At 42.4% G+C, this 22,144-nt stretch overlaps 2 protein-coding genes across 2 annotated transcripts in view; one reads left to right on the top strand and one right to left on the bottom strand.

Moving 5' to 3' along the window:
* Positions 1–5,828, bottom strand: part of LOC128706542 (hyaluronidase) — a 43,122-nt gene extending 37,294 nt beyond the window's left edge. The window contains exon 1 of the mRNA XM_053801460.2: positions 5,249–5,828. Within this exon, the coding sequence (XP_053657435.2) occupies positions 5,249–5,464 (216 nt within the window). The 5' untranslated portion in view covers positions 5,465–5,828. The remainder of the gene's footprint in view (positions 1–5,248) is intronic.
* The window catches only part of LOC128691748 (myosin heavy chain, clone 203), a 250,812-nt gene that overhangs the window by 225,000 nt on the left and 3,668 nt on the right, over positions 1–22,144 (top strand). The window contains exons 3-5 of the mRNA XM_070089934.1: positions 8,369–8,575; positions 10,707–10,868; positions 20,496–20,630. Coding sequence (XP_069946035.1) covers positions 8,369–8,575; positions 10,707–10,868; positions 20,496–20,630 — 504 coding nt within the window. The remainder of the gene's footprint in view (positions 1–8,368; positions 8,576–10,706; positions 10,869–20,495; positions 20,631–22,144) is intronic.

The following is a 22,144-nucleotide window of genomic DNA, read 5'->3' on the forward strand; positions in this document are numbered from 1 at the left end:
ACGACAGACCAAACTGGTGGCTGCCAGAGCCATGAAACTTATGGGGGAGGTCTTAGGTGATACCCCATCTCAACAGTGGTACCGAGCAGCGACTCAGGGAGAACCCCCTCCATATGATAGAAGCTGGTCCAGAGCGCAGTGTACCGCCATCCATCGGCTTCGTTTGGGCTTTCCCACAGCCAAGATGATGGTAGACAAGGCTGAGGAGATGTGCCAGTACTGTCAGCACGTTGTCCAGCGGCCCCTAACACACTATCTTCTGGAGTGCGAAGTTACTGAGACGCTCCGCAGGCAACTAGGAGTGATATTCCCTCCCGAAGAGGACCCAGAGATGACTGCGGCCACACTAGTGTACCATGGAGTCAACGAACCAGACAAGCTGTTACCTGTGATAACGACATATCCTCCTCCTCGCTAGTGTCCACAGTTAGAAGTACATACGGTGTTGTCGCTTATGAGATGCACCAGTTGAACTGACCAGAAGAGTGCTTGAACAGCATATGTCGCATCATTGTAGAAACCTTTCTCCCTCGGGAGCCAGAGACGGGTCATCGCAAGATTGAGACCCGTGCCAGGACTACGGTCTTGGCGAACATTATACATACATGTATTGTTTGTAATGGCTTGATAAAGCTCCTGGAGAGCGAAACGTTGCCTCAATAAATGTCACATTAGTTGCACTTGTGTCGAAGATTGAGACACTTATGCAGCATATGAGAACCTTTATTCAGGAAACGTTTCGCCACGCAGTGGCTTCATCAGTCCAATACAAAGAGGAAGGCGTAAGGAGAGGAGGAGTATGAGGTAATCAGTCCCTCAGCCTGGAGTCGATGTGTTCAGTCCATCAATCTTGTAGAATGTACAGCATAGGGCCGTAGACGTGGCTTCTATACTGTAGTGAGGTGAGATGAAGCAGGCGGAGGCAGGGTCATAGTGGTACCATCCACTAGTCGAAGTAGGTCTTCGTCCAAAGGTTGAACAAGTGTTGAAGAATTCTTTATAACAAGATCCCATGATGCTGCAGTGTCTGACAGTTGTGATGAATGGTTTGAAAAACCGACAAGTTGAAGATTGAGACACTTATGCAGTATATGGGAACCTTTATTCAGGAAACGTTTCGCCACACAGTGGCTTCATCAGTCCAATACAAAGAGGAAGGCGAAACGTTTCCTGAATAAAGGTTCCCATATGATGCATAAGTGTCTCAATCTTCAACTGGTCGGTTTTTCAAACCATTCATCATGTCATTGTGTCCTTTTACTTTACATATTGTCGGTAATTCTACCAACTTTATTACATTACTGTGTTGCTCCTGCCTCTCTGTGCCCTCTGAAACAAGGAAATATAACTCGCTGTGTTAGGCTTTGTTGGGTCATCCTCGTTTTTTTTTTTTGTACACAGTGTCTATGTAACACTATTGTAATTTCTTTAAGTTACGTCTTAAAATTAAATTACAACCTATACACACGGGTCTTCTGTTCAATAACGAGAAGACCCGGTCCGAATTCTGGGCACGAAAAGACGTACGGGTAAATGTTTGGACATGTGCTCCTGTTCACCTGACAGTATCTGTTCACCTAGCAGTATCTGTTCACCAAGCAGTATCTGTTCACCTAGCAGCATCTGTTCACATAGCAGTATCTGTTCACCTAGCAGTACCTGTTCGCTTAGTAGTATCTGTTCACCTAGCAGCACCTGTTCACCAAGCAGCACCTGTTCACCTAGCAGCACCTGTTCACCTAGCAGCACCTGTTCATTTAGCAGCACCTGTTCACTTAGTAGTATCTGTTCACCTAGCAGCACCTGTTCACTTAGTAGTATCTGTTCACATAGCAGCACCTGTTCACCTAGCAGAACCTGTTCCCTTAGTAGTATCTGTTCACCTAGTAGCACCTGTTCACCTTGCAGCACCTGTTCACCTTGCAGCACCTGTTCACTTAGTAGTATCTGTTCACCTAGCAGCACCTGTTCACTTAGTAGTATCTGTTCACCTTGCAGAACCTGTTCACCTTGCAGCACCTGTTCACCTAGCAGCACCTGTTCACTTAGGAGTATCTGTTCACCTAGCAGCACCTGTTCACTTAGTAGTATCTGTTCACATAGCAGCACCTGTTCACCTAGCAGAACCTGTTCACTTAATAGTATTTGTTCACCTAGCAGCACCTGTTCACCTTGCAGCACCTGTTCACCTTGCAGCACCTGTTCACCTAGCAGCACCTGTTCACTTAGTAGTATCTGTTCACCTAGCAGCACCTGTTCACTTAGTAGTATCTGTTCACCTAGCAGCACCTGTTCACTTAGTAATATCTGTTCACCTAGCAGCACATGTTCACCTTGCAGCACCTGTTCACCTAGCAGCACCTGTTCACTTAGTAGTATCTGTTCACCTAGCAACACCTGTTCACTTAGTAGTATCTGTTCACCTAGCAACACTTGTTCACCTAGAAGCACCTGTTCACTTAGTATCTGTTCACCTAGCAGCACCTGTTCACCTTGCAGCACCTGTTCACCTTGCAGCACCTGTTCACCTAGCAGCACCTGTTCACTTAGTAGTATCTGTTCACCTAGCAGCACCTGTTCACTTAGTAGTATCTGTTCACCTTGCAGCACCTGTTCACCTTGCAGCACCTGTTCACCAAGCAGCACCTGTTCACCTTGCAGCATCTGTTCACCTAGCAGCATCTGTTCACCTAGGAGCACCTGTTCACCAAGCAGCACCTGTTCACCTTGCAACACCTCTTCACCTATCAGCACCTGTTCACCTAGCAGTCCCTGTTCACCTAGCAGCATCTGTTCACCTAGCAGCATCTGTTCACCTAGCAGCCCCTGTTCACCTAGCAGCACCTGTTCACCTAGCAGCACCTGTTCACTTATTAGTATCTGTTCACCTAGCAGCACCTGTTCACCTTGCAGCACCTGTTCACCTTGCAGCACCTGTTCACCTAGCAGCACCTGTTCACCAAGCAGCACCTGTTCACCTTGCAGCATCTGTTCACCTAGCAGCATCTGTTCACCTTTCAGCACCTGTTCACCAAGCAGCACCTGTTCGCCTTGCAGCACCTGTTCACCTAGCAGCACCTGTTCACCTAGCAGCATCTGTTCACCTAGCAGCATCTGTTCACCTAGCAGCACCTGTTCACCTAGCAGCATCTGCTCACCTAGCAGCCCCTGTTCACCTAGCAGCTCCTGGATATCTAGGAGTTACGCAGGACTGAGGGTCGTATCTTGGGAAAGGATCTTCAAGAGAACCACGGTGAAAATAAGTTCCACTGATGGCATTCTAGGATTTTCCTTCTAATATTCTTCTTCTTCTTTTTCTTCTTCTCTTTTGTCTTCTCCTTCTCTTTCGTATGCTGTATATTTGCAAACATTAAGTCACAATAACATTTATGTATTTCATCGAGAGAATTCTTATTTAGTTGTGGTATAGTGGATTTATTAAAGGATACATCTACACCAAGATATCTGTAAGTTTTAACGTAGCTAATGTTTTCATTCGGCAAATAGATGGATGGGAGATGTCGCTTGTTTGTTAATATCTTTGTTTTAGAGGAAGATATTATGAGGCCTAATCGACTACAAATTGCTTGAACTTCATTAAGAATGGTGCTTATCTTCTTATGTCCTTTTGTATGGATCATGATGTCATCAGCATACCTTATAACTATATGTTTAGGTGAAGCAGGTAGAGCATTTAGGAGAGCATGGGACTCAGAACTCCTCCCTGCGGTGTACCTAGGGACATTTCTTTAGATTCGCTTCTAAAGCCTTGGTAGAGGACAGAGGATACTCTGTTTAACAGGTATCCTATTATTCAGCAGAGTAAGCTACCACCAATATTCATATTGGCTAGTTCATGTAGTATAACAGTTCTGTTTGCGATATCAAATGCAGACATTAGATCAAAAAATATGGCAAAACTAGTAGAGGTGTGTGCTTTGAGAAAGGTGGAAATACAATTCTGTAGACTTTCACCTTTCATGAACCCATAGAGATGAGAGGGAAGTTGGTGTCTGATTCTGAAGTACAGTCTGTTAAGTATCATTCTCTCAAAAGTTTTACAAAGACAACTAGTTAAGGAGATCTGTCTAAATGTATCAGGCTGTTGGGGCTTAGGGATAGGCACAATGAGGCTATTGGTCCAGGAAGTAGGAAGAACACCCTCAGTGTAACTGAGGTTATACAGTGCTAACAAAGGGTTATCAGGCACGTGCCTTAGAGTTCTGAGAATATCATAGGTTATACCATCCTCTCCAGAAGCAGTTGACCGACATTTACTTAATACATTATCTAATTCATACTCGATGAAGAGGCAATCACTCTCATCAATATTTTGGCTCATAAAATTAATCATTTTCAACCTTTCTTCAGAAGCACTCTCAAAGTTTTTTTCTAATACGAGATGAGAGATTTTCATGCCTGGATGTTTTGGACAAGTTATTTATTAGGTCATTTCTTTTTTCCAGAGGAAAGGGATGAGCAACATTACCAGTTTTTTCCTGGTTATTTTATTTATACCTTTCCAAGCCAAACTTAAAGTGGTAGACCTATTTAACCCACTAACAAATTGTTCCCATTCCTGTTGCCTAAGTTCTTGCTTTCTATTCTTTGGAACGTTCTGAGCAGGTCTGGGGTTCTACATTCACGGTAAGCTTTACCAATCCTCGTAGCTACATGTGTTAGATTGCGTAGCTGTGGATCTTTATAGTATTTACATTGGTTTTTATTGCCCACCTGATCTGTGAGTAGTCTCAATAGTAGCAACTAGATTATCATTGAATTTTCGTGTGCCAATGGGCTCGTAATTCTTATACCATTGATCCAAGTGGTTACTAAAGTTATCTCTGTGATCTGGGTTGAGAATAAGTTTCCTCCTTGATTGCTGGAGATATGATCAAGATTGACAGTTGTGAGTCTTGGGAAGTGATCGGATAGAAGATCATCAACTATGACAGTCATGCATCGTATAATATATTAACATGACTCACGAAATCGTAATGACACGATCGCAAACAAACCATACCCCGCCCGTGGTATTGTTTATGATATATTAAATTCAAGGCACAGAACTAGTATGCCACCATATATGTAACTTGCTAATTTGCGGTTTTTTCTTTATGTTATAATGCTCCTTAATTCTTTATCATTTTTCCCGAAAAACAAATACCACACCACACAACACACCACAAACCTCGGACAACACAACACAAGCAACACACCACACACAATGACACAGCACAACACCCACCTTATCACCATAAAAGACATCATCAGTGTTCTGGACGATGCCGAAGGCTGAGGCGTCGATATGGACACCGAACTTGGCGCAGTTTCCTGTCGGAGAGTTCCAGTAGACGGTGAAGCGTGCAAAGCAGGGGCGGCTCATTGCCACCACCCACAGCAGCACGCCCACACTCACCCACGTCCCTGGACACCCCAGTGAACGGGTAGCCATAATTTTCATGGCTTCGAGGTGAAGCGTGTGGGTGGAAGGGTGCAAATATTGGATTTAGAGTGTTTCTTTAATATAAACCCAGTTCAGGTTGAGTTTCTTGGCAGGAGATAACAAGTTTTGGTTTAGCCTTAGCATTAGGTTTCACACGGTATGCAAAATACCTTTGTGTTTGGTTAGTTTGAAGGCGGCAGATTTCGTTGTAGAGTTGGTGGTGAAGAATGGTGTGATGCGAGGAAATGTTTAAGAATGGTATTTCTTGATCCAAAAATAGTCGAATATATTGTTCCGATGTGAAGGCAGTAACAGACAAGACAGGATGGTGGTAGTTGTAGTGGCAAGAGCCGCCAGATAACAGCAGACTTGCTCAACCTCCACGGTGCACATAATCAGCTTCGTCGTATCGCATCTTAAAAAACTTATCAGTGAGTTAAACATTACAGAGAAGAAAACTTTAATTGAATTTTAACCCGGAGAGCCCATAACATAGGATAACCCAAGAAAGCGACTGAAACCGAGTTGTTCAGTTGTTAGCCATACTCGCTACACTCAGCTGCGAGTCATTCTGCGTAAAGTACGAGAAGATTTACCATATCAACAAACATGATATAACCGATATGTTCAGGTTCGCAGATAAATAGCTAGAGGATAGCAAATTCCTACCATCGTCTTTAACACGAGATATCCAGGGATATAGAACAGGGGTTATGGATGAGGCAGAGGGTTAATGCCTCTCTCTGTCACAGCGACAATCAAATCATATCTAATGAATTAGACACATGTTGAGAAATGGTTTACCAGCTAAGGTTAAAGTTTAAATATAGGGGGAACTTATCTTGGTAAGACAGCTCATCGCCTGCACAGCCGCCCCTGCAGGCGAGGTCTTGAGAAGCTGTCGTATCCACTTCGCAATGGGCTGTAAAGTAAATACATTATGTATGATTATAAATTACCCCTAGGGGGTAATTTACAATCATACATAATGTATTTACATTATGTATGATTATAAATTATCAGATTGCTCATAACACTTACTTGTGTGGACTCAAAGGTCCACTTATCACCGGGGTTTATGATAAGTGACTAACTCGCAACTTATACTCAACTGCGCAGTCATTAGTAGTACATAACGAGTTAGTACACTTACCTGAGTATATGTGTCTGACCCACAGTTACGCCTGGATATCCGATGTGTTGATTGAAGAATTGTGTTCTTTGAAGAATGTCGCACTACACTCGTTACACTGTTCATCAATAATTGTTCACACCATAATGTCACTAAAGAAGCTGATCACACTTTTCTGTAAGTGTTTTTTTAAGATTCTTTTGTGCAAAATGCGCGGAACAGTGTTCTTTATTGGTTATCCCTGCACATCAATGTCTCTCTCAGTAGCGTCAAAAGTAATCTGACCTCACAGCATCCTACGCCGCTGCAGTGCCTCTAGAACATAAAGGAAAAGCTGACCTGGTACTTTTTCCTTCCTTGCCAAACTTCCTCCATGAAGCAAAGCAGAATGGTTGATTCTTGCTGTCTTGAGCATAGACAACAATGTACACTATCTTTACTATGGTAATAAAGTGGGAGCAGGATTTTCCTTAATTGTCCTGCTAAAGTAAGAGATTGACTGTCTCTTATTAAACTACACTTTGCAACACTGGACTCTTGCAAGGAGAGGTGGTCACTTGACCACGTCACATACTCGTATTGCATCTGAGATCAATTACTTGCTGTAGCAGTAAACAAGATGTTTGCCCCTTCTGAGAAGGCTGGGCCCCTCAGGGCTGAAAGGGGCTGATACCTCCCTCCTGGAGAAAATTTCTCCACAACACGTGTGCAACATCTGGGTATCTTATTTGTAGACGTTTCACCATCCAGTCTGTATAGTCCTTGTGGCTTAGCGCTTCTTTTTGATTATAATAATAATAATTCACCATCCAGTGGCTTTATTAATACAATACAAGGACATAATGTGAAGACTGCAGAACTATATACAAAAGATGAAGTAATCAGTCCCTCAGCCTTGGAGTTGGTGATGAACACTGTAGTCTTGAAGACGCTCAGATTCTTCATGACTACGGTGCTCATCACCAACTCCAAGGCTGAGGGACTGATTACCTCGTCCTTTGTATATAATTCCAGTCTTCACATTATGTCTTTATACTGTATTGATAAAGCTGCTGGATGACGAAAAATCTACAATAAAGATATCCAGATGTTGCACATGTGACTAATTCTTTATCTTGTAGGTATTGTATACCATGTATATACTAATCATATCTGTTTCACAAGATTACCTTCAGTAGTGTAGGACAACCTTGATGGGAAAGAGAGGTGCGGGACTTGGGAAGGGAAGGGGACGGGGGAAAGAATAGGCCTGCAGAGAGGAAATTTATGCTGTAATTTTCTCAGTGTTATTTAATATATCGCGTCGTACGGATACTCACTGCCAAATATTCATAACGTTTTAGCAGGGTGAGTCATCCTGTGCAGGGTTTGATTTACAACACAACTGGAGCCTTCTAACACATTTATTTTCCTGTGTGCGACCCACAAGATTCAGAGTTAAGAGATATTAGATATGACATTAAGAAGACAGAAGGGTCATGGATGACATGATGACAACACTGTCGGCGTTATGCCTTCCAACCATGTCCACACAGGTGGACAGTGTGTGGACATTGTTGGAAGGCGTCACGTTTTCCAGTTACATACACAGTTGTCAGCGTTAGGTCTTCTAGCCAAAAACCTGCTTGGTGGGTGTCCAGACGCCATGTAATGGCATATGAACATGTTCCTCATATCGTAATTTTTGCCCCTGTGGTCGCCTGTTAACCTTTTACCATGATGGCTATGCTCTCTACAGTATATTTTAATGATCCTATTCTATATCCTCAACTCGATGTGCATCGCTACAGACTGACGAGCGACAGAGAGTGATGATGAGCCAAATTGCCCAAGGCCTCGACCGAATGCTGGCGTCAGGACCAGCGTTGGAAGAGTTCCCTGGAGGTGATGCAGCTGCTGACGAGAACAGTGTTATCAAGAACCTCAAGAAGCTCACCAGGAAGGTCAACGGTGTGGACACTCTCCTCCAGCAGGAGATGAGGAAGATTTCTAACGAGGTCAGTAATCAGGATTATTACATACGGGAGGAGCGGCGCCCGGGGTAACATAGAGGGGAAACTTCAACCCTAAAGATTTACCTCCGCACCACGAAAGTTCCCCGATAATAATAATAATAATAATAATAATAATAATAATAATAATAATAATAATAATAATAATAATAATAATAATAATAATAATAATAATAAAAACAATAATAATAATAGTAGTAATAATAATAATAATGATAATAACGTGGTTTCAAAATAATTCTCCAAGCCCCCTCCCCCACATTCCAACCAGATAGCCACCCCTGCATGATAGGGCCAGGTTTAATCCAAATAAAGGAAAGATAACCCCAGTCCTTGGATCAAGAACTCTTCACCAGTATCAAGGCACTTCCCCTGAAGATTGTTATCAGAAGCACAGTTGTGAACTATGGCAGGACCGACTGTGATTTCTTCGTTGTTTATGTCAAATTTAATGACTAATTTAGTATCCTCGGAAACTGAATCTTTGGTGAAATAAGAAGATTTTACATTACTTTGTTTCCTCACATAATTATTATTATTATTATTATTATTATTATTATTATTATTATTATTATTATTATTATTATATTATTATTATTATTATTATTATTATTATTATTATTATTATTATATTATTATTATTATTATATTATTATTATTATTATTATATTATTATTATTATTATTATTATTATTATTATTATTATTATTATTATTATATTATTATTATTATTATTATTATTATATTTTTATTATTATTATTATTATTATTATTGTTATTATTATTATTATTATTATTATTATTATTATTATATTATTATTATTATTATTATTATTATTATTATTATTATTATTATTATTATTATATTATTATTATTATTATTATTATTATTATTATTATTATTATTATTATTATTATTATATTATTATTATTATTATTATTTTTATTATATTATTATTATTATTATTATTATTATTATTATTATTATTATTATTATTATTATTTGCAAGATTTTAATTTGCTCGTCGGGACAAGAGAATGCCTGTTCAGGTTAACTTCAAACTTTCTGTGGTTATTTATGGTAGTAAGAGAAAGTCTAGTTCCCACCTTGTTATGTTTAAGAGCAGCTTTGCCAGAGGTGTTCCCAGACATCAGCTGTTGAGCTGGTCACGTCTGACGTCAATGATAACATAACATTATTGTCAAGTTAGGCTCATAAAACCTATTAAAATATTTTTATGTTTAACTTTTTAATATTTCATAACTACTGAATGTGATCACTTATAATCTGGAATATAGACACGTCCGGGTAATGTTTAATTACCAATACCTGAATAATTTCTTTAAAGATAAAAACACGATATTTGTGCACTTTGTTTCTCATTGTTATGTAATAATATACAGTGGTTCCTTGTATTAATTTGTAGACTCACGTCTTGTTTAAATTAACAGATATTTGAGTGTTGGACGACATCATTCTTTATAAATTTTAGAACCTCTGTCACTAATCTGTGATAACTGAGACACTTGTCGGTTCTTTGAACCATTTATCTATCATCATTAATGTAACTTATTTTACATTTACATTTTTATCAATATCTTACAAACGATGTCAAAAAAAAAAAATCAAACTTTCATAGCATTTATTTGGTTCATGTTGGATGAAGTTATTTTATAACAATCCTGTAAAAGTCTTATATAAAATATTATATTTTATTAACATCATTCCAGTTATTTATAAATATAATTTTCAATCGTTTATACTCTGAGATTTTCTTCATGGAGACTGGGTCACGTAGGCCACTGATTGTTACCATAGCAGCAGCTGCTTCAGATTTTGAAACTAACATCGTCATGGCTACGGTATTGACCTCGGGTCAGTGTGGTGGTCAGGTCGATCCACAGTGTTTAGTACACATGATGAGTATTTTCTTAACTTTTTTATTTGGCTAACTTAGTTTTTTACACATTACTGTGTTAATCTTTTACATTTACATATTGGCGCTAAAGGTGCGCAATTATTACAATTATTCATTTATAATCCACCTCTTCATCCTATCCTCATCTCTGACCTCAATCTTTCGATATAGTTGATATGTTGCTTTGTTGAGTTCAGGTGAAGATCGTGGGTGAGACTGTGGGTCAGCACATGGAACAACTACAGCAGCGACACGACCGTCTCTCTTCCAGTATGGACACCTGTCAGAGCCAGACCGTCGCATCCATCCAGCACCTGGGAGCCTCGCTGGCCGCCACCGCTGACAGGATCCAGGAACAAGTAAGACTGCTAAGAAAGGAAGCAATGTTGACTCCTGAAACACACATACACACACAGGGGCCAGGAGCTGAGTCTCGACCCCTGCAACCACAAGTAGGTAAGTACACTCACACACACACTCACACACACACACACACACACACACACACACACACACACACACACACACACACACACACACACACACACACACACACACATACATGGACCCACATGGGGGCCAAGATACATGGAGGGCTAAGATGATGGAGGTGGTACTGGAAAACTTCATGTGCCAACACGTAAGGGACACTACAAGAGAGAGAGGAGAGGATGAACCAGCAAGGCTGGACTTAGTATTCACCTTGAGTAGTGCAGATATCGAGGACATCACATATGAAAGACCCCTTGGGGCCAGTGACCATGTGGTTTTAAGCTTCGAATACACAGTAGAGCTACAAGTGGAGGGAGAAGCAGGAAGGCCAGGACGAATGAAGCCAAACTACAAGAAAGGGGACTACACAGGAATGAGGAACTACCTGAACGGGGTTCAGTGGGACAGAGAACTGGCAGGGAAGCCAGTTAATGAGATGATGGAATATGTAGCAACAAAATGCAAGGAGGCTGAGGAGAGGTTTGTACCCAAGGGTAACAGGATTAATGAAAAAGCCAGGATGAGCCCATGGTTTACCCAAAGGTGCAGGGACGCAAAAACCAAGTGTGCTAGGGAATGGAAGAAATATAGAAGGCAAAGGACCCAGGAGAATAAGGAGAACAGTCGTAGAGCCAGAAACGAATACGCACAGATAAGAAGGGAGGCCCAAAGACAATATGAAAATGACATAGCAGCGAAAGCCAAATCTGACCCGAAACTGTTGTACAGCCACATCAGGAGGAAAACAACAGTCAAGGACCAGGTAATCAGGCTAAGGAAGGAAGGAGGAGAGACAACAAGAAATGACCGTGAAGTATGTGAAGAACTCAACAAGAGATTCAAAGAAGTGTTCACAGAGGAGACAGAAGGGACTCCAGAAAGACGGAGAGGTGGGGCACACCACCAAGTGCTGGACACAGTGCACACAACCGAGGAAGAAGTGAAGAGGCTTCTGAGTGAGCTAGATACCTCAAAGGCAATGGGGCCAGATAACATCTCCCCATGGGTATTGAGAGAGGGAGCAGAGGCGCTATCTGTACCCCTAACAACAATATTCAATACATCTATCGAAACAGGGAGATTGCCTGAGGCATGGAAGACAGCAAATGTAGTCCCAATCTTTAAAAAAGGAGACAGACATGAAGCATTAAACTACAGACCAGTGTCACTGACATGTATAGTATGCAAAATCATGGAGAAGATTATCAGGAGAAGAGTGGTGGAACACCTAGAAAGGAATGATCTCATCAACAGCAGCCAACATGGTTTCAGGGACGGGAAATCCTGTGTCACAAACCTACTGGAGTTCTATGACATGGTGACAGCAGTAAGACAAGAGAGAGAGGGGTGGGTGGATTGCATTTTCTTGGACTGCAAGAAGGCGTTTGACACAGTTCCACACAAGAGATTGGTGCAAAAACTGGAGGACCAAGCAGGGATAACAGGGAAGGCACTACAATGGATCAGGGAATACTTGTCAGGAAGACAGCAGCGAGTCATGGTACGTGGCAAGGTGTCAGAGTGGGCACCTGTGACCAGCGGGGTCCCGCAGGGGTCAGTCCTAGGACCAGTGCTGTTTCTGGTATTTGTGAACGACATGACGGAAGGAATAGACTCTGAGGTGTCCCTGTTTGCAGATGACGTGAAGTTGATGAGAAGAATTCACTCGATCGAAGACCAGGCAGAACTACAAAGGGATCTGGACAGGCTGCAGACCTGGTCCAGCAATTGGCTCCTGGAGTTCAATCCCACCAAGTGCAAAGTCATGAAGATTGGGGAAGGGCAAAGAAGGCCACAGACGGAGTACAGTCTAGGGGGTCAGAGACTACAAACCTCACTCAAGGAAAAAGATCTTGGGGTGAGTATAACACCAGGCACATCTCCTGAAGCGCACATCAACCAAATAACTGCTGCAGCATATGGGCGCCTAGCAAACCTCAGAACAGCATTCCGACATCTTAATAAGGAATCATTCAGGACCCTGTACACCGTGTACGTTAGGCCCATATTGGAGTATGTGGCACAAGTTTGGAACCCACACCTAGCCAAGCACGTGAAGAAACTAGAGAAAGTGCAAAGGTTTGCAACAAGACTAGTCCCAGAGCTAAGAGGTATGTCCTACGAGGAGAGGTTAAGGGAAATCAACCTGACGACACTGGAGGACAGGAGAGATAGGGGGGACATGATAACGACATACAAAATACTGAGAGGAATTGACAAGGTGGACAAAGACAGGATGTTCCAGAGATTGGACACAGTAACAAGGGGACACAGTTGGAAGCTGAAGACACAGATGAATCACAGGGATGTTAGGAAGTATTTCTTCAGCCACAGAGTAGTCAGTAAGTGGAATAGTTTGGGAAGCGATGTAGTGGAGGCAGGATCCATACATAGCTTTAAGCAGAGGTATGATAAAGCTCACGGCTCAGGGAGAGTGACCTAGTAGCGATCAGTGAAGAGGCGGGGCCAGGAGCTCGGACTCGACCCCCGCAACCTCAACTAGGTGAGTACAACTAGGTGAGTACACACACACACACACAACACACCGAACACGTCTCCGGAAGCACACATCAACCAGATAACTGCTGCAGCATACGGGCGCCTGGCAAACCTGAGAATAGCGTTCCGATACCTTAATAAGGAATCGTTCAAGACACTGTACACTGTGTATGTTAGGCCCATACTGGAGTATGCAGCCCCAGTCTGGAACCCACATCTGGTCAAGCACGTCAAGAAGTTAGAGAAAGTACAAAGGTTTGCAACAAGGCTAGTCCCAGAGCTCAGGGGAATGTCGTACGATGAAATGTTGAGGGAAATTGGACTGACGACACTGGAGGACAGAAGTGTATGGGGAAGACATGATAACAACATATAAGATACTGCAGGGAATAGACAAGGTGGACAGAGACAGGCTGTTCCAGAGAGGGGACACAGAAACAAGGGGTCACAATTGGAAGCTGAAGACTCAGACGAGTCACAGGGATGTTAGGAAGTATGTCTTCAGTCACTCTCTCTCTCTCTCTCTCGCTCTCTCTCTTCCCCATTTTCCCTTCTCACTCTCCCCCTCTCCTACCCTTCCCTTCACTCTCTCTCCCCCCTCTCTCACTCTCACTCTCACTCTCTCTTCCCCTTTTTCCTTCTCACTATCCCCCTCTCTCTTTCTACCTTCCCTTCTCTCTCTCTCTCTCTCTCTCTCTCTCCATCTCTTCCCCATTTTTCCCTTCTCACTCTCCCCCTCTCCTTCCCTTCCCTTCTCTCTCTTTCCCCCTCTCACACTCTCTCTCCCCCTTTCCCTTCTCACTCTTCCCCTCTCTCTCTCCTTCTACTTTTCCCTTCTCTCTTCTCTCACAAAAAAAAATGGTGGGGACTTGCAGGAACCAAGGATCAGATGAGAATGGTTCTGGTAGGGAGGAGTGGATGGAGGAGCAGTGGAAAAGGATGGAACAAGAGTGGGAGAGAAAATTAGGAGAGCTTTCTGAAAAAAATGGAGAAAGAGCTCTCTGTGAAATTGGAAAAGAGGTTGGAGAAGGAGACAAAGAATTGGGAGGCACAAGTCGAAACTGCAGTAGCCAAGATAAGGGTCCTAGAAGTTGAGATAAATAGGCTGAAGCGAGTTACAGGGGCAGTGGCCAGAGAAGACAAGGCATATGAAGCTGCGAGGCCGAACAGGAAGGAAGGAATTATGAATTATGCTAAGGTCATATCAGCCTGCCAAGGAGGGCCAAGGAGTGAAAGGGAAGAACAGCTGGTTGCAGATGGAGAGGGTGATAGGTCGAATGCTGAGGCACAACCATGCTATCAAGACCCACTGGAAAAATCAAGGGAGAAACTGACCACATACAGGCAGGATCCAGAGTCACAGAGGGTGAGGCAATGGGAGGAGGAAAGGGCAAAATCAGTGTTTATCCATGGGCTTCAGGAGAGAGAGGAAAGGACACACACTGAAAGGCAGCAGGAAGAAAGAAAGGAGATTGAGAAAATCATCACGGAAATAGGTGAAGAGATGGACGAGATTGTAAATTTTCAGAGAATAGGGAGGTACTCGAAGGGGAGAAACCGACCAATCAAGCTGATTCTCAGGACGGAAACAGTGCGGAACAGGATCCTCCAAGAGAAACCACGATTGAAATACTTGGAAGAGTACAAGAGGGTGTTCCTAGACAGAGACAGAACACAATCAGAATGACAGCAGCTGAGGGAGAGGACAAAAAAGCGAAAGGAGCTAGGAAAAGAGACAAGGATGGAACCAGCAGAGGTCAGTCAGAGCAGAACAGAACAGCAAGAGCAAGCACACACACAACTATTCTCAGAACCATACAACCTATCACACCATCCCAACACACACTATAATCCATACCCACAGCCTCCACCCAACACCGAGCTATAGAATCCTACAGTATGCTACCAGGTCTCCCACCCTCACAGGCCCCCCAAACCACAGTGCTGGAAAGGAAACTGAAGATACGGTACACAAACGCTGATGGAATAACAAATAAGTGGGAGGAGTGGCATGAAAGAGTCAAAGAGGCATCACCGGACATCATAGCTCTCACAGAAACTAAGCTTACAGGTATGATAACAGATGCCATCTTTCCAATGGGATACCAAATCCTGAGGAAAGACAGGGGGAACAGGGGGGGTGGAGGAGTGGCATTGCTGATCAAAAATCGCTGGAATTTTGATGAGCTGGAAAGAGGACACAGCGGAGAAGAAAGTGATTACATAGCGGGAACGCTTCACTCTGGAGGTCCCAAGGTGGTAATAGCAGTGATGTATAACCCACCACAGAACAGCAGGAGGCCAAGGCAAGAGTACGACGAGAGCAATAGAGCGATGGTTGACACACTGGCTAGAGTGGCCAGAAGAGCTCATGCATGCAGGGCAAAGCTCCTGATCATGGGTGACTTTAACCACAAGGAGATCGATTGGGAGAACTTGGACCCACATGGGGGCCAAGATACATGGAGGGCTAAGATGATGGAGATGGTACTGGAAAACTTCATGTACCAACACGTAAGGGACACTACAAGAGAGAGAGGAGAGGATGAACCAGCAAGGCTGGACTTAGTATTCACCTTGAGTAGTGCAGATATCGAGGACATCACATATGAAAGACCCCTTGGGGCCAGTGACCATGTGGTTTTAAGCTTCGAATAAACAGTAGAGCTACAAGTGGAGGGAGAAGCAGGAAGGCCAGGACGAATGAAGCCAAACTACAAGAAAGGGGACTACACAGGAATGAGGAACTTCCTGAACGGGGTTCAGTGGGACAGAGAACTGGCAGGGAAACCAGTTAATGAGATGATGGAATATGTAGCAACAAAATGCAAGGAGGCTGAGGAGAGGTTTGTACCCAAGGGTAACAGGAATAATGAAAAAGCCAGGATGAGCCCATGGTTTACCCAAAGGTGCAGGGAGGCAAAAACCAAGTGTGCTAGGGAATGGAAGGAATATAGAAGGCAAAGGACCCAGGAGAATAAGGAGAGCAGTCGTAGAGCCAGAAACAAATATGCACAGATAAGAAGGGAGGTCCAAAGACAATATGAAAATGACATAGCAGCGAAAGCCAAATCTGACCCGAAACTGTTGTACAGCCACATCAGGAGGAAAACAACAGTCAAGGACCAGGTAATCAGGCTAAGGAAGGAAGGAGGAGAGACAACAAGAAATGACCATGAAGTATGTGAGGAACTCAACAAGAGATTCAAAGAAGTGTTCACAGAGGAGACAGAAGGGGCTCCAGAAAGACGGAGAGGTGGGGCACACCACCAAGTGCTGGACACAGTGCACACAACCGAGGAAGAAGTGAAGAGGCTTCTGAGTGAGCTAGATACCTCAAAGGCAATGGGGCCAGATAACATCTCCCCATGGGTATTGAGAGAGGGAGCAGAGGCGCTATGTGTACCCCTAACAACAATATTCAATACATCTATCGAAACAGGGAGATTGCCTGAGGCATGGAAGACAGCAAATGTAGTCCCAATCTTTAAAAAAGGAGACAGACATGAAGCATTAAACTACAGACCAGTGTCACTGACATGTATAGCGTGCAAGGTCATGGAGAGGATTATCAGGAGAAGAGTGGTGGAACACCTAGAAAGGAACGATCTCATCAACAGCAGCCAACATGGTTTCAGGGACGGGAAATCCTGTGTCACAAACCTACTGGAGTTCTATGACATGGTGACAGCAGTAAGACAAGGGAGAGAGGGGTGGGTGGATTGCATATTCTTGGACTGCAAGAAGGCGTTTGACACAGTTCCACACAAGAGATTGGTGCAAAAACTGGAGGACCAAGCAGGGATAACAGGGAAGGCACTACAATGGATCAGGGAATACTTGTCAGGAAGACAGCAGCGAGTCATGGTACGTGGCAAGGTGTCAGAGTGGGCACCTGTGACCAACGGGGTCCCACAGGGGTCAGTCCTAGGACCAGTGCTGTTTCTGGTATTTGTGAACGACATGACGGAAGGAATAGACTCTGAGGTGTCCCTGTTTGCAGATGACGTGAAGTTGATGAGAAGAATTCACTCGATCAAAGACCAGGCAGAACTACAAGGAGATCTGGACAGGCTGCAGACCTGGTCCAGCAATTGGCTCCTGGAGTTCAATCCCACCAAGTGCAAAGTCATGAAGATTGGGGAAGGGCAAAGAAGACCGCAGACGGAGCACAGTCTAGGGGGCCAGAGACTACAAACCTCACTCAAGGAAAAAGATCTTGGGGTGAGTATAACACCAGGCACATCTCCTGAAGCGTACATCAACCAAATAACTGCTGCAGCACATGGGCGCCTAGCAAACCTCAGAACAGCATTCCGACATCTTAATAAGGAATCATTCAGGACCCTGTACACCGTGTACGTTAGGCCCATATTGGAGTATGCGGCACCAGTTTGGAACCCACACCTAGCCAAGCACGTAAAGAAACTAAAGAAAGTGCAGAGGTTAGCAACAAGACTAGTCCCAGAGCTAAGAGGTATGTCCTACGAGGAGAGGTTAAGGGAAATCAACCTGACGACACTGGAGGACAGGAGAGATAGGGGGGACATGATAACGACATACAAAATACTGAGAGGAATTGACAAGGTGGACAAAGACAGGATGTTCCAGAGATTGGACACAGTAACAAGGGGACACAGTTGGAAGTTGAAGACGCAGATGAATCACAGGGATGTTAGGAAGTATTTCTTCAGCCACAAAGTAGTCAGTAAGTGGAACAGTTTGGAAAGCGATGTAGTGGAGGCAGGATCCATACATAGCTTTAAGCAGAGGTATGATAAAGCTCACGGCTCAGGGAGAGTGACCTAGTAGCGATCAGTGAAGAGGCGGGGCCAGGAGCTCGGACTCGACCCCCGCAACCTCAACTAGGTGAGTACAACTAGGTGAGTACACACACACACACACACACACACACACACACACACACACACACACACACACACACACACACACACCACACTAACACTGCCTAGTTTATGCATATATGTATGCTACCTAATTTATGCCCACACGCACACAAACACAGCTACCGGAGGTGTGAGAAACAAAGAGTGTAGTCCCGATATTTAAGAAAGGGGACAGACAGGTAGCATTAAACTACAGGTTAGTATCACTGACATGCATAGTACATAAGGTTATGGAGAAGATTATCAGAAGAAAAGTAGTGGAATACATAGAAAAGAATGTTTTAGAGATGGTAAATCCTGTTACAAAAATCCGCTCGAGTTCTGTGACAAGACAACGGAAGTTAGGCGAAACAGAGAAGATGGTGGACTGTATATTTTTGAACTGTAGGAAGGTGATCGATAGAGTACCTCACAAGAGACTGTGACAAAAACTAGAGGAGTAAGCAGGAATAACAGGGAAAGCACTACAGTGGATCAAGGAATACCTAACAGGAAGGAAAGAACAAGTAATTTTCCAGGAAGAGATGTAGAAATTGGCTAAATTGAGAGAGGTTCCACTATGGTTAGTACTGTTTCTTGTGTATGTAAACAAGATGACAATAGAAATCGAGAGAGAGGCGTATCTGTTCAAAGATGATGTGAAACTAGAGGAGATACACATCTGTTGCCTAGTTTATACAAGCACCTGCTGCCGAGTTTATACACACACCTGCTGCCTAATTTATGCAAACACATCTGCTGCCTAGTTTATACAGATACACCTGCTACATAGTTTATACACATACCTGCTGCCTAGTTAATGGACATGCATCTGCTGCCTAGTTTATACAGACACACAGCAGTAGCTGTGTGTCTGTATAAACTTAATACACACACATCAGTTGCCTAGTTTATACAGATATACACCTATTGCCTAGTTTATATACTCACAACCAGTGCCGGATTTAGGTGGTGGGGGCCCCGGGGCCAGTTTTGTGGGGGGCCCCTTGCATGAAAAAGGTCTAACTCTAATGGTTAGAAGACTTTTAAGTTTCTCCTTGGAAATCTTTCTCCACTCTCAATATCCGTACCATACTCTTAAGATGAAGAAATGAAACAATAAATTGGATTTATAGTGTATTTTAGCACCCTTTCTGTTCATTTGCAAATGTAACTTAAAAGTAATCTACAGACTTATGAGGAATTATCTTCAATCAGATAAAATATTATAAGCCAGGTACATTCCACACTTTTCTGATGGAAAAGTCTCTGATGACTCCATCAAAATCCAACAAGTGCAGGATGTCAGATTCTATGCTCATGACAGTCAGGTTCACAAGCCGCCCTTGCTTCATGTTCAATCATAGCCAGTTCTCACTACCACACCGTTGTTCACATACTGACCATGATCAAGCAGTCATTCATACCGCAGAGCCCTGCACACCCAGGATGATGATGTGCTGTGAATCATCTTTGTGTCATGTAGCTGATGATGCGCTCGCACCAATGATGTAACACTAGCGAACCGATGATTCAACATGACAATTCCATCACAATTCAAACTCTTACATACATTTTCTCTTTTTTTGCGATCTATTCAATTCCCAGTATAATGTGTGTCATAATATTTCTCAACTAGGTTTGTATACCGTTTACATGTATTTGTAGTAAATGAAGATATTATTATTATTATTATCATTTTCCAGGTATATCCGGGTATACTCAGTAAATATATCTGTTTTTTTACAGCTTTCAGGGAATACAGTAGCTAGTTTATCTTGTATTACTGGATGGTTCCTCCGAAGGAGAGTATCAATTATTGAGATGGGTATGGTGTGCATAATAAACATATTAAACTAAACTAACTAATGAACAATACACATGTGCATCACTTAGATTCATTTCAGAAGAAATAGGTACTTACAATTTATTATGCTAATAGTCGTAATAAAAGATGAACGGCAATAAAGTTACCAAGTGTTATACACTATCTTATTCATCAGCTCCTCGGCATTATGTACCATCAGTAGTCTACACTCGCTACTATGCTCACAACCTTGCGTATTCTTCGTCCCCGTTTTGAGCGTTAACGGAAAGATCAATTGACAGATGGAGCAGCGAGAGCGAGACCAAGAACCAAAGTGCAGCGAGGGAAGTAACGTGACCACTCGCCTGGACGTCTTAAATCAACACTACCGCCGTCAGGAGGAGGAATTACACAAACTTTCCGAGCAGACGCAGAAGGTGGGTTTTAATAAGTAACTTCAGCAGGGTTGTGATACTCTACATGCAAACGACACTAATATATATATATATATATATATATATATATATATATATATATATATATATATATATATATATATATATATATATATATATATATATATATATATATATATGGTGTATCAGGCTGCGTCAAGTACATTCGGACTTCAAGTCCATTTTTTTTCTTTTTTACATTTTCAAATTTTCGAGATAGTTTAGTGTGAAGTTGGTTGCAGAAGTTATCTAACCTAGTGGAAGGTAAACTGCTGACCTGATTATCTTAGTGGAAGGTAAACTGCAGAGTTGATTATCTTAGAGGAAGGTAAACTACAGAGGTAATATTATCTTAGTGGAAGGTAAACTACAGAAGTAATATTATCTTAGTGGAAGGCAGGCTGTAAAAGTTATACTATCTTAGTGGAAGGTAAACTACAGAGGTAATATTATCTTAGTGGAAGGTAAACTACAGAGGTAATATTATCTTAGTGGAAGGTAGGCTGTAGAAGTTATACTATCTTAGTGGAAGGTAAACTACAGAGGTAATATTATCTTAGTGGAAGGTAAACTACAGAGGTAATATTATCTTAGTGGAAAGTAGGCTATAGAAATTATACTATCTTAGAGGAAGGTAAACTGCAGAGGTAATTTTATCTTAGTGGAAACATCTCATTGGTCAAAAGAGAGGCATATATAGGCGTATCAAAAGAGGGGATGGGCAGTTAAGTAATCAACATATTCAATTAAAGAGAGAAATAAAGAAAGGAATAAGAAAAGCAAAAAGGGATTATGAGGCTAAGGTCGCAAGGGATTCAAACACTAACCCAAAAGGGTTCTTTCAGGTATACAGAAGTAAGATTAGCGACAAGATTGGCCCACTTAAGAGTAACTCTGGTCAGATCACTGACAGTAATAAGGATATGTGTGAAATTCTAAATACCTACTTCCTCTCAGTTTTCACCCAGGAAAATACTAGCGATATTCCAGAAATAATAGATTATGTAGAACAGGATGATAAACTATGTACGATTGCGGTAACTAGCGACATGGTCCTCAGACAAATAGAGAAACTAAAACCTAACAAATCCCCTGATGAACTGTTTGCAAGGGTGTTAAAGGAATGTAAAGAGGAACTTAGCATACCTTTGGCTAATCTTTTTAACATATCACTACAAACTGGCATAGTGCCTGATAAGTGGAAAAATGGCAAATATAATACCTATTTACAAGGCAGGTCCTTGGCTTCGAACTATAGACCAATAAGCCTTACCTCCATAGTGGGAAAATTTATGGAATCAATAATTCCCGAAACAATTCGTAGTCATCTTGACAGGCACAGATTGATTAATGAATCTCAACACGGTTTTACAAAGGGGCGTTCCTGTCTTACGAATTTACTAACTTATTTCACTAAAGTGTTTGAGGAGGTAAATCATGATAATGAATATGATATTGTGTATATAGACTTCAGTAAGGCTTTCGATAGAGTTCCA

This window comes from Cherax quadricarinatus, chromosome 3, assembly GCF_038502225.1.
Source record: "Cherax quadricarinatus isolate ZL_2023a chromosome 3, ASM3850222v1, whole genome shotgun sequence".
NCBI lineage: Eukaryota > Metazoa > Arthropoda > Malacostraca > Decapoda > Parastacidae > Cherax > Cherax quadricarinatus.